Below are 13,555 nucleotides of genomic sequence, written 5' to 3'. Positions count from 1 at the left end.
TCTTGCACCCCAACCCCCTGCCCCAGGTCAGAATCCCCTCCTGCACCAAACTCCTTCCCAGGCCCTGCACCTCAACTCTCTGCCCCTGCCTGGAGCTCACTCCTGCACCCAAACTCCCTCCCAGAAAGAAACTAATATAACAGCTGTTCTAAGGTAAGAAGTAGGCTAGTTTGAATGAACTTAACTATATTCTACATGTTTTAAGCAGACATGCCAAACCCATGAAAAAAATGCAGAAATTGGGCTTGGTTTTGGCTTAATTGGCTTGTGAGTTGCTTGTTGGCTAGTTTTTCGCTTGTTGTAGTTTGTTGCTTCTTTTTTTTGATGTGCTCCCGGCAAGCAGGGTTAAGGGACAAGCAGGGGCAAAGGGGGGGAGAGAGTCAGGGGTGCACAGCAGGCCCACCACGGTCCCAGACTGCGCGCCGGGGGGTTCTAGTCACATACAGTGTTGTGGTTCTTAGGGATTGGCTTGTCTTGGCCTTGTTTTGAAATGGGATTAGCTTGATTTTTGGCTTACTGTGAAAGTCGGGGTGCTTATTTACCGCGTGAAAGTTAGCAACTGGTTTTAAGACTGAAATGTAATCACAGAACGTCTTTGTTAATTAAAAGGCAAGTTTAGTATAACGTTAATAGCCTCGATGCCATAATTGTGATCATTTTGTTTTAATTAGGAAATTTAATTTTAGGAAAATACTTGTATACAGGGGCCCCACAAAATCTAATAGCCCTGAGCCCACAGAAGAGTTAATCCGGCCTTGGCCCTGAGTGCAGGGGACTGGACTAGATGACCTCTCGAGGTCCCTTCCAGTCTTATGATGCTCTGAACCATCTACAAACTCAAAACATATGATCCTGAAAAAAGTCTTCCCTCCACATCAATGTGCTGGAACTCTGGGAGATTCAGCTGGCCTGCAGAGCCTTTCTACTGCTCCTGAAAGGGACTGCAGTACAGATCCTGACAGACCACTCCCTCTCAATTTGTATTAACAGTTAAGAGGAGTGCCTGCTCATCTCCCCAGTCAGGGAGCAATCAAATTGTGGAAATGGTGCCATCGTCACAGGAAAAGTCCCCTGGCCCTTCACCTGCCAAGAGTAAACACTGATTTGACAGATTACCTCACAAGATAATAGCCAACTAGAAGTGGACTCTCTCTTAATATCTGTAACCTTAATTCACCCACCCCCCCTTGCGTACATGCATTATTAGGGCCTGTAATTATGTGATGAAAGTGAGTGTCTAAAACAAATAAGCATTAAACTTAGGTATCAAAAGGAAAATATGTCCGTACCTGTCTGTTTTGCATGGTTTTTTACATATTCATATAAAAATATGGTCACTTATTATTAGGGCTGTCAAGCGGTTAAAAAAATTAATCATGATTAATCGTGAGAGTAAAAAATTAATTTCAGTTTTTATTGCAGTTTTTTTGTGGAGCAAGGGGTCGGCTGGGGGCAATGGGGTGGGGGGGAGGGGTCAGTCCCCAGAGCGAGAGGCCAGCCTGGGGCAATGGGATGCAGTAGGGGCAGGATCCTTACCTCTTCGCTGGAGCAGGGATGGAAGCCACATGCTCTCTTCTCTCCTCTTCCTGCCCTCTGGGGCTGGCTTGGGTGGTACTGCACCTGATGGTACACTGTCAGGGCCCCGCGCAGCTGATGCCTCCCTACCCACCCAAAGGTATGCAATTAACAGGCATGAACTGTGATTAATTGACAGCCCTACTTATCATACAACAGTAAATGTATATCAGATGTCATGTATATTTCTAATTCTGTTTGTTCTGTTTTCTGTGGCTGTGTCAGTGTATTTTTGGAAGTCATTTAGCTAAATCAAATTATTTTCATTCCTCCTACTGCATTATTGATGTGGCAGGGGTTTCATTATCTGACTTGATAGTAGAGTACACTTCTCTTATGGATTTTTGTGGATTCATAGTCATAAGAGCATTATAAAAGCCTATGTAGAATAGAATTATTCCCATTTTACAGATGGGATACTGAGGCACAGGATGACTACATGACTTGCCCAAGGTCATACAGGAAGTCTGTGGTAGGACAGGAAGTTAAACCCATGTCTCACAAGCCCTAGACTAATTCCCTAATCCCAGGACTATCCTTGCTCTCAAAAACTCACTGATTTCTCTTTGACAGTTCTTTCTCTTATAAACTACAAAACAAATCCAATTTAGCAAAGACAAACTCAAGTGAAAAACTGTTTATAAATTCATAGAATATTAGGGTTGCAAGAGACCTCAGGAGGTCATCTAGTCCAATCCTCTGCTCAAAGCAGGACCAACACCAACTAAAGTTACAAGACTATATGCTGCAAAATCAATAAGGAGAATTTATTATAAGCAGTGTTGATATTGATAGAAGAAAACTATGCAAGACACTTAAACCGATTAATTGTAAAGATGTTTTGTGTCTATGACTTCTCATGCTCAAGATGGTGATTTAACACCAAATGAATTTTAGTTTGTTATGGTTATGTATCTTTCTCCTATTATAAAAAGAGACTATAATTTTATTGAATTATTATTAATAATTTTTATTAATTATGCCTAAAGGCTCTAATTAGATTGAGACCCCATTGTGCATATAGGAGACCGTCCCAAAGAGCTTTCATTCTAAATAGACAGGACACACAGTGTGTGTGGGGGGGGGGAAGGTACATTGAAGGAAGAGATTTGCACAGGATCTCACAGTACATTAGTAACTAACTGGGAATAGAACCCAGCCGTCCTAAATTGCAGTCCAATGGTCTTTCCACTACACAATGCTGCTTCCGTAATGTTTAATTCCCCCTCCCCAGTATTTTGAACTGTATTACTTTGAACATGGACAGCTTTGAACAATTACAGGAATAACTGCTGTTTATAGGATTTTGTTCATTTTATTGCAGAACTACTTCTGCATCTGAATTAGGGTTGGAGAACTATTCAAATCTGTACATCATCCATACCATTTAAAAAAAACTACTGACTACTTCTAAAGATCATCAGAATAGTTTAGGAAACCATTTGTCTGGTATCATTATTGTTGTATGCAGTGTTGTTGTAGCCATGTTGATTCCAGGATACTAGAGAGAGACAAGGTGGGTGAGGTGTAACAGAAGTTGGTTCAATAAGATATTACCTCACCCACCTTGTATTTCTGATATCATTATGGTTAGCATATTGGTTGATTAGACTAATAGAAAGCTATTTCCTACTTTGGCTAACAAGGTCAATATGCTATAGAAAAAGCCTAGATCATTGAATTTTCTCTTGTAAAATATTCCATGCTGCCTGTTCATAGATTTTGAAATGATTTTTCTCCTGTCTATAGTTACACTAAATATCTTGGTTATTCATGACTGTATTTTTGTAAAGATGAATGTTATGAAAAATTTTAATGAGATCACTAACATAGTGTTTAATGTGATTGTTGAAGAAACATTGTGTTATAGGGGAAAAAAAGAAAAGCTTATGATTTCGACATTGAGGAAGAGCTCTTTATTATTCTTATATTTCCCAGGGCAAATTTGATTTCCATTGTGATGAGGGAGGAGAGAAGTAAAAAAAAAAATTCAGCTCAGTGACTATGCCAGCATATCATAGCTCTCCCACTGTAGACTTGCCTTAATCTTAAGTCACGTGGTGTTTTAGGCAAGGTGGACAGTGTTGCTGTGGAACGTTTCTTTTTATCAGAAAGGTTTTAGAAGTGATCTGCAGATACTGAAGTCCAAACTAGTCAACTGAAAGAAAAATTGCCTTGTTATGACTGGACATTTTATGCTGATAACATGTAAGTACAGCACTTCAGAAGATGTTGATAGTGAAGAGGATCCTATTATTTTACTGTCTCTATTTGTAGGTAAAATCAAATGCATTTAGCACAGTTATATTAACACACAGTGCTGCTTAAGAACACAATCCGTTTATAGTAGGATTAGCATTGTGCATAATTATGTAAATGGAGTCTGTTTCTAATAAGAATTACAAGTGGATCAAGAATTTGTAGCAAAATTCCTAGATAGTTTTTTTTTCTTGTCTTTTACATTATTATTTTCCCTCTTGAACATCACTTTAGGAAATTTGTTTTATATATTGCTCACTTCTACTGCTGAATGCGTTATATGATTTGGAACACAATAACTCCACATAATGCCTATCCAATGCTATTTTCATTTAAAAACTACCATTTATTTAAGAAGTGACTTCATGTTACTAAGACAGACCTTTTATTAGGTTTAAAAGATAATCTTTTGTTCAATAGTCTTTTAAACACAATAATAATATAATGTGAGGTTTTCTTTTGGTTATGGGGTAAAGTTTATGTGGATTAATTAAACTTTTTTTGTTAATGCAAAAAGTGATTTTTGTATTTAACATGGTTAATTGTTTTATTTTGTTTTAAATAAAAACAGTTGTCTTTACAGCAAAATTCCACATACATTATAGTGAATTACTATGCATTGAAACCACCCATGTAATCTGTATGTAAGCTGAATATTTAGATGTATTTGGTTTTTTTTCTGAATTCTAGAATCCAAATTCTGGAATCCAAATTCTGTTAAATTGATGAAATCACAATTAGTTAGAAAAGCATAAATATTTTTCTTATTGAAAGAATTTTTCATTATTTCTTTTTATATTTCAAAGAACGCCTATTAATGCAAATGTGTGTAACATATAATTTTCATAGCACAAAACTACTAGTAGTTAAAATAGCATTTTAGTTATTTTATTTAAAGAGGTTTACTTATATTTTAAAATTTGATAATAATAAATCTTTGTTTTATTAAGCTCTCAACATCTTACCAAATAACGTAATTGCTGATATTTGGGGAAATAAATGGTTCTTTGATTTTTTTCCCCACGTTACAGAATACAGTCGTTTTGAAGCTAAAATACATGACTTACGGGAGCAGATGATGAACAGTAGCATTAGCTCAGGATCAGGATCTCTGCGGACCAGCCAGAAGAGGTCCCTATATGTCAGGTAAGCATTTTCCTCCCCAAATTTCACACACATGCCTTTAAGCTTAAATACTTTTGTTTCTGAATTCAAGTGTGCATTCAAGTGTTCCATTTATTCATTAAATTGCACAAAATGCAGATGTACAAGGGCTTCAGTGAGAATTGATTTGCAGAAAATGAAATATACCTGCAAAAAAAAAGTAACCATATGTATCAAGCAAATTTGTTGTACTTTGCAAAACTATGGTAGTCTTCACCTTCTCAGCTGCCTATTGCGGGGGGGAGTGTATAATTTCACTATTTACCTTACATACTGAGAATATTTTGGAAATATTGTTTTCCTTATGATGTTATGTGAATACAAACTCATTCAGAGTCAGTTTTCGTGTAACATAGTTCCTTGAGCCTGATTCAATTATATCTTAAGTTTATATTTAGAAATCTTAATTCTCCATTAGTGGTTTCACAGTTGGTTGTATCATAATCATTTCCATAGCAATCAGGAGAAGAAGCCAATGCACTGAAGGTAGTAAGCTATTTTACAAGCACTAATATCTTCAGTAAATTTGTACGCATGGAACAGGAAGCACAAAAAATGCAAAAAGAAAATAGAACCATGAAAAGAGTTTCAAATTATTAGGAAATGTGTGGGTTTTTTGCTGAAATGCAGATTCTTAATATGCAACTGTGAACTGTCATAGCAGCTTACCATACACAGTGACATTCAAATTATAGACTTTGGTTACAAAAGCGTGTGCTAAAAACAAATCAGACTTTATTTGACCTGTTCGTTTTGTAAAGGGTGATATATCAATATTAGACTAGGACAGCAAATTTCTGCTTGCCCAGGGTAATTTTACTTTAAACAGGTGAATAAAAGATAGCCAGTTTTTCATTATTATCAGTAACGGTTATGAAGGAGAGGCAAGTACATTTTGTGTTTGTACGAGCAAAATTTCATGACTCTTTTGCAAGGCTGAACTACTGCAACGTTAGATAATTAAGACTAACTGACAAAACATTAGTGTTATTCTAACTGCTGCTTTTTTGTTTTCTGGTATTGTATCTACCCACTGCCCAGCCGTTCCTTCTGTCTAGTTCATCCTTCCCAATTCTTCACTAAATTGTTCTCTCTTTATCCAATCAGACTTTTTTGAGAAAATAGTTCTTTTAGAGCAGTGGTTCTTAACCAGGCGTACGTGCACTCCTGGGGGTACGCAGCGGTCTTCCAGAGGGTACATCAGCTCATCTAGATAGTTTCCTAGTTTTACAAGAGGCTACATAAAAAGCACTAGCAAAGTCTGTACAAACCAAAAATTCATACAATGATTTGTTTATGCTGTTCTGTATACTATACACTGAAATGTAAGTACAATATTTATATTCCAATTCATTTATTTTATAGTTGTATGGTAAAAATGAGGAAGTAAGCAATTTTTCTGTAGTAGTGTGCTGTGACACTTTTGTATTTTATGTCTGATTTTGTAAGCAAATACTTTTTAACTGAGGTAAAACTTGGGGGGTGCACAAGACAAAACAGACTCCTGAAAGGGGTACAGTAATCTGGAAAGGCTGAGAGCCACTGTTTTAGAGGGTATGTTAAATTTGTTTATAAAATTCAGGCTTTAAATGTAAAATTGGATGGAGCTACACAAAGTACTAAGACTAGTAAGCAGAGGTGAGTTAACAGACAAGGTAGGGTTTGGGATGAAGAATGAGGTTTTCTAAATCTTTGATTTCAGAACAGCTGTGTCCCTAAATTGTCTCAGAAAAGGTACCTTAATTAAAGAAAATCTTACACAAGTCCAAATTCACTACCACCAATTGTTTTGACAATTGACTTGGATTTATAAGTTCAGAATAATAAAGAAATATGTAACTGAAAATTCCAAGATGTCTTTTACTTCCACCATGTTTGAGAAAATAAATCCTCTTTCTCAGGCTTTGGAGCAGCATGAGAGCCCGTTCACAGCAATAGTGCCATTTATGCTCTGTTACTCTTTGATGGGGGAAAAATCTCTGATGACTCCATGCAGTTTTGGGTCTATCAACCCTTCCAGATCTCATATCTCTGCTTCAGCAGTGCTGCTGATGAAGTCTTTGCAGAGTGCATCTCCGTGGTACCCAGGAAATGAGGACCTTCTGCAAGGACTCCTACCACCCTTCTTTCCTTTCCCACTGTCTTGCAGCAGAGCCACACTGTTTGTTCCCCATGTCTTCAAAACCCCTCTCTATTTATAGGTTGCTAGATATTATGGCCAATGGGGACCGCTACGATCATATAGTCTGACCTGCATAGCACAGGCCATATAGGAGTTTCCTAAGTTAATTACTGTTTGAACTAAAGGATGTATTTTGAAAAACATCCAGTTTTGAAAATAGTTAATTTATCCTCTCTCAAAAATCTGCAAGTTATTTCTAGTCTGAATTTGTCTAGGTTCAACTTCCAGACATTGGATCTTATTATACCTTTGTCAGATAGACTGAAGAACCCCTCATTATAAAATTTCTTTTCCCCATGTAGATACTTATACATCTGTTCAAGTCTGATCAAGTCACCCCTCAACCTTCTCTTCATTAAACTAAACAGATTGAGATCCTCTCGTCTTTCACAGCAAGGCATGTTTTCCAATACTTTAATCATTCTCATGGCTCTCCAATTTATCAACATCAATTCTGAATTGTGGACACTGGAACTGAATACAGTATTCCAGTAGCAGTCACACCAATGCCAAATACAGAGGTAATATAACCTCTCCCTACTTCTACTTCAGATTCCCCTGTTTATACATCCAAGGATCACCTTTATACCAGTATAACTGCATCCACACTAGAATCTGTACTAATACAACTACGAAATATTTCAGAGTAGGAGCCATGTTAGTCTGTATTCGCAAAAAGAAAAGGAGTACTTGTGGCACCTTAGAGACTAACCAATTTATTTGAGCATAAGCTTTCGTGAGCTACAGCTCACTTCATCGGATGCATTCAGTGGAAAATACAGTAGGGGGATTTTATATACGCAGAGAACATGAAACAGTGGGTGTTACCATACACACTGTAACAAGAGTGATCAGGTAAGGTGAGCTATTACCAGCAGGAGAGAAAAAAAACCTTTTGTAATGATAATCAAGGTGGGCCATTTCCAGCAGTTGACAAGAACAGTAGGGGGGGAAAATAAACATGGGGAAATAGTTTTACTTTGTGTAATGACACATCCACTCCCAGTCTTTATTCAAGCCTAAGTTAATGGTGTCCAGTTTGGAAATTAATTCCAATTCAGCAGTCTCTTGTTGGAGTCTGTTTTTGAAGTTTTTTTGTTGTCCATCCTCTTTGGAACCCCGCTTCAGGTAGTTGAAGGCTGCTATCAAATCCCCCCTCACTCTTCTTTTCTGCTGACTAAATTACCCCAGTTCCCTTAGCCTTTCCTTGTAAGTCATGTGCCCCAGCCCCCTAATCATTTCCTTTGTTTTTTTGTTGTAATATTGTGACTTTTAGGTCTGTAATCGAGTGACCAAAGAGATTGAAGTGTTCTCCACTGTATTCATCTTCCACTTTGCAAATTCGAGTAGCGAATTACACGTCACTCTTTGCAAAATATGACCACTAAAATTATTCTAAAGTAATGCAATTTATTGATAATGTGTCAGAAGACAAAACAACAACAATTCAAAGCGGTGGTGTCCGAGGGCCAATTGATCTCCCGCACAGCACTTCAGGCCACCCTCGATGCTGCGGATGCAGCCACCAGATCCATGGCCATAACCATGAGGCATGCCACATGACGTACTTCTTCCTCCTTTTCCAAGGAGATACAGAGCACTGTCGAAGATCTTCCCTTCGATGGGGACAAGCTCTTCACCTCTATGACCAATGAGGTCCTCCATTCCATGAAATAATCACATGCTACACTCAGATATTTGGGCATCCAGCCACCTGCCACAAAAAAGAGGCAGTACAGATATCAGCCATACCAACAGCCACTCTACCACGCTATTGTGCAAAATCAACATTTCAGACAATATGATACGCAGCAACAACAATGCCCTAGACCCAGAACCCAACAACATCACCCTCCACAAACAGCGGCGACCCACCCTCCTACCTCAAACAAACAAATTTGAAGTCTTGGTCGAGGGTATAGAAAACCTCCCACCCTTTTCAGTGTTGATTTGAACCATCCATTTCTTTGAACACCGTCTGCACCCGTTCCTTGCCAAGTGGGAAGCCATCACTATGGAAAGATGGGTCCTGGAAATTATCAGATCAGGTTATGCCATCCCCTTGCTCTCCGTACGCCCCACCCACCCTCCTACCCCGTCCCTCTTCAGGGACCCCTCTCATGAACAGTTGCTCAGTCAAGAGGTACAACCTCATACAACTAGGAGTGATAGAGCGGGTACCAGCCCAAAACAGAGGGAAAGGGTTTTACTCGCAGTACTTCTTGACAGAAAAGAAAAACGGTGGATGGCGCCCTATCCTCAACCTTCAACGTCTAAACAAGTTAGCCAAGAAACAGAAATTCCGGATAGTTACTCTATCAACGATAATTCCGATACTGGAGCAGGGAGATTGGTTTTCAACCCTCGACCTCCAAGACTTATATTGTGACAGATTTTCGTTACCAATCTGCCTGGGACGTCAGATGATCAGGCTGATGCCACAGGATCATTTGGGGAGGAGGTACGGAACACATCATGTGTCTTAAGTTTTAAAGCTTTATTGATAAAATAATAAAATAACAGCAGAGCATGCCGGGAACGCTCCCACGTCAGTCAGGGGGGAAAAAAGTGTTAGTGCCCCAAGCCCTAACCCACTTTCATACTCACACACACATTATTCAAGACTGGCCAGGCCTGGGTGTAACGTCAGAAGAAGAGTGGGGGAAAGGTGGACGGGAGTGGTGTCCTGGGCCCAGGTCGTCGGAGGATCCGCTGTTGATCTCTGAATTGCTCCAGCTCTCAGGAGGGTTTTAAGTCCTGAGCTCCTTGGGGTGGGGGAGGGGGGCATTCCACTCAGGGACCTCTGCTTCTGGTGCCTTTTGTGCCAGTCCAAATGGCTTGCTGTGGCCTCCTCGGTTTCCCAAAACATCCTGGCTCCGGAGACTTTGTTTTCCCTTCTATTGTCCTTTGCTATTGCCATCTCATTTGCTCTCACTGTTCTCGCTGCTATCTCTGGAGCTCTGCTCAACTTGGTTCTCCTCTTCTCCCGGCTGGGCAGCTGCTGATTTCTCATCAAGCCCATGACCTTGGGCTGGGGCCAGCATCTTATCTTCACACGGAGCTAGCTGAAGTGTTGAGTTAACCCATTCTCTGCTCTTCTTCTTTCTCCCCCCTGGCCTCTCGTATTCTGCAAAGGAAACTTCCACTCTCCACTCACACACCTGTGACCCTCCCCAAAATGCTTTGAGATGCTTGCAACAGTGTTAGCCACATACAATGCTGATCTTCCCCGGAGACTCCCTGAGGGAGGGGGCCATTGGGGTGTGACAATATTTCCCTGTCACTATCCACTCTTCCCATCGACGTTTTCTCAGATTTGCCATGGGAATGGAACACTATTAATACAGGGTCCTCCCCTTTGGCCTTTCCACTGCCCCACGTGTCTTCTCAAAAGTGCTAGCAGTCGTAATAGCACATCTCCGAAAGAAAAGGGTCCTCATTTTTCCTTATCTGGACTATTGTCTCAAGTCCCCCACTCGCTTGGAGGCAATCCGAGCAACTTCTGCAACTGTGCACTGCTTCCACACCCTGGGTCTGCAAATAAACAGAAACAAAACTACCTTACGACCTACCCAACAAATCGACTTCATTGGGGCACACCTCGATTTCACCGCGGGTCTTTCCTCTCTTCCCTAGGACAGATTCCACACAATGGGTACCCTAATTACCCAGATACGTGCCTGCCTGTGGGTTACAGTCTGAGATTCCCTGCAGCTGTTAGGGCACATGGCTGCTTCCACATTCATGGTCCCAAATGCCTGCCTGTGTATGCGATGCCTTCAGGGGTGGCTAGCTACGGTATACAAACCAAATATCCACATATTAAACAAATTGCTAACTATGCCTCCAAAAGTCAAGGACTCACTCCTCTGGTGAACCTCTCCTATCAACATCTGTGCCAGGATTCTATTCTGACAAGAACCCACTTCACTGACCATCACTACAGATGCATCCCTCACAGGATGGGGAGTGCACATGGGGCACCTCACTACTCAGGGCCTCTGGTCCTCTACGGAAACCAAACTTCATGTAAATCTACTAGAGCTCAGAGCCATATGCAATGCCTGCCTCCATTTTCTTCCCATTATCCAAAACTGCAGAATTCGGATCATGACAGACAACATCGCATGCACGTTTTATGTGAACAGACAGGAGGGAGCCTGGTCCCACTCCCTCTGCAAAGAGGCAGTAAAACTATGGAATTGGTGCCTTCAACACAATACCCATATCTCCGCCTCATACCTGCCCAGTTCTCAGAACACCACTGCAGATGAACTCAGTCGAACCCGCCCCATACAGCACGAGTGGGAACTCAACGACGCCATTCTATCCACCATTTTCTAGACCTGGGGTTATCCCCAACTAGATCTATTTGCCATGGCAATAAACAAAAAAATAAACAAAAAATGCCCAACATTCTGCTCCAGAACCAGCCTGGGGAAATACTCTTGAGGAGACGCCTTCATGCTCCCATGGACCGACACTCTCATGTATGTGTTTCCACCAATATCTCTGTTGAACAGAGTAATACAGAAGAAAAGAACAGACAGATCCAACGTCATTCTGATAGCCCCATCGTGGCCCAGACAACCATGGTATCCCTTCCTCATGCGGATGTTGGTCAAGCCACTGATTCCCCTCCCCCCCCCCCCAGCAACCTCCTATCACAACACAGGGGCCAGCTATTTCACCCCAACGTTCAGCGACACCACCTGAGTGCCTGGCTAATCAGTGGTTCTCTAATGAGGAGTTAGCATGTTCTGAACAAGTGCGGTCAGTCCTACTACACAGCAGAACACACACCATGCGCACTACTTACCTACATAAATGGAAGAGGTTCACATCTTGGTGTATGGCCAAACAGACCTCACCAGTTTCTGCCCCACTCCCACTGATACTGGATTACCTGCTAGACCTTAAAACATCAGGTCTCTCTGCGAGTTCCCTCAAGGTCCATCTCGCAGCAATCACCACATTTCAGCATAAGATTGACAACAGTCTTTGGCAATGGTCTTTTGACAATGGTCTTTTGACAATGGTCTTTGCCCATCCAGTAACCAAAAGGTTCTTGAAGGGTATCCAAACATTATATCCAGATGTAAATCCACCGGCTGTGCCCTGGGACCTCCACCTAGTCCTCAAAGCCCTGATGGATAAACCCTTTGAGCCAATGGCTACCTGCTCCCTTCTCCACCTATCCATGAAGATTCCTGATAGCAATCACGTCTGCCAGATGAGTAGGAGAAATGGGAGCACTCATGGCGGAACCTCCATATACCATGTTCTTCTATGATACGGTCACACTTCTGACATATGCAAGGCAGCTACCTGGGCATCGAAACTTACCTTCGCCAGTCATTATGCTGTCATGCACACTGCAGCATCCGACACCAAGATGGGTAGAGCTGTCTTGTCATCAGCCTTCTTATCTGATCTGAAGTCCCAACCATCATAAGAGATACTGCTTTTCAGTCACCTGAAGTGGAGCACCCACAGGTACATCTCTCGAAGAAGAAGAGGAGGTTACTCACCCTATGCAGTAACTGAAGTTCTTCGAGATGAGTGTCCCTGTAGATGCTCCACTACCTGCTCTCCTCCCCTCTACTTCGGAATCTGGAACGCACTCCGTTGTAGAGAAGGAACTGAGGAACCCGGGCCATGCATGCGCTATTCAAACACTGACAGCTTGTGAGGCAAGCACAACGCGTGCACGGCCTGTAGGGGTACTGCTGTAGAAATCTCCAATCGAAGGCACTGGGATGCACCTTGACCTGAAGTGGTGCACCCACAGGGACACTCATCAACAGTATGCCTTTGTTGCCAAGAAGGCTAACAGCATTTTGGGCTATATAAGTAGGAGCATTGCCAGCAGATCGAGGGACGTGATCATTCCCCTCTATTCGGCATTGGTGAGGCCTCATCTGGAGTACTGTGTCCAGTTTTGGGCCCCACACTACAAGAAGGATGTGGAAAAATTGGAAAACGTCCAGCGAAGGGCAACAAAAATAATTAGGGGGCTGGAACACATGACTTATGAGGAGAGGCTGAGGGAACTGGGATTCTTTAGTCTGTGGAAGAGAATGAGTGGGGATTTGATAGCTGCTTTCAACTACCTGAAAGGGGGTTCCAAAGAGGATGGATCTAGACTGTTCTCAGTGGTAGCAGATGACAGAAGGAGGAGTAATGGTCTCAAGTTGCAGTGGGAGAGGTTTAGGTTGGATATTAGGAAAAACTTTTTCACTAGGAGGGTGGTGAAGCACTGGAATGGGTTACCTGGGGAGGTGGTGGAATCTGCTTCCTTAGAGGTTTTTAAGGTCAGGGATGACAAAGCCCTGGCTGGGATGATTTAGTTGGGGATTGGTCCTGCTTTGAGCA

General features: G+C 41.6%; 1 protein-coding gene across 35 annotated transcripts in view; it reads left to right on the top strand.

Annotated features, from left to right (window-relative positions):
* Window positions 1-13,555, top strand: part of DLG1 (discs large MAGUK scaffold protein 1) — a 428,647-nt gene that overhangs the window by 342,461 nt on the left and 72,631 nt on the right. For 34 of the 35 annotated variants that reach the window (XM_043523144.1, XM_037909596.2, XM_037909589.2 and 31 more), the window contains one exon: window positions 4,866-4,980. In XM_043523144.1, the coding sequence (XP_043379079.1) occupies window positions 4,866-4,980 (115 nt within the window). Of the gene's footprint in view, window positions 1-3,759; window positions 3,784-4,865; window positions 4,981-13,555 lie in introns of those variants that run through there. The other variant, XM_043523151.1, reaches the window with a different exon arrangement.

Source organism: Chelonia mydas, chromosome 9 (genome assembly GCF_015237465.2).
Source record: "Chelonia mydas isolate rCheMyd1 chromosome 9, rCheMyd1.pri.v2, whole genome shotgun sequence".
NCBI lineage: Eukaryota > Metazoa > Chordata > Testudines > Cheloniidae > Chelonia > Chelonia mydas.
Note: the sequence above shows the minus strand (reverse complement) of the source record. Positions and strands in the feature narration are given on the sequence as shown.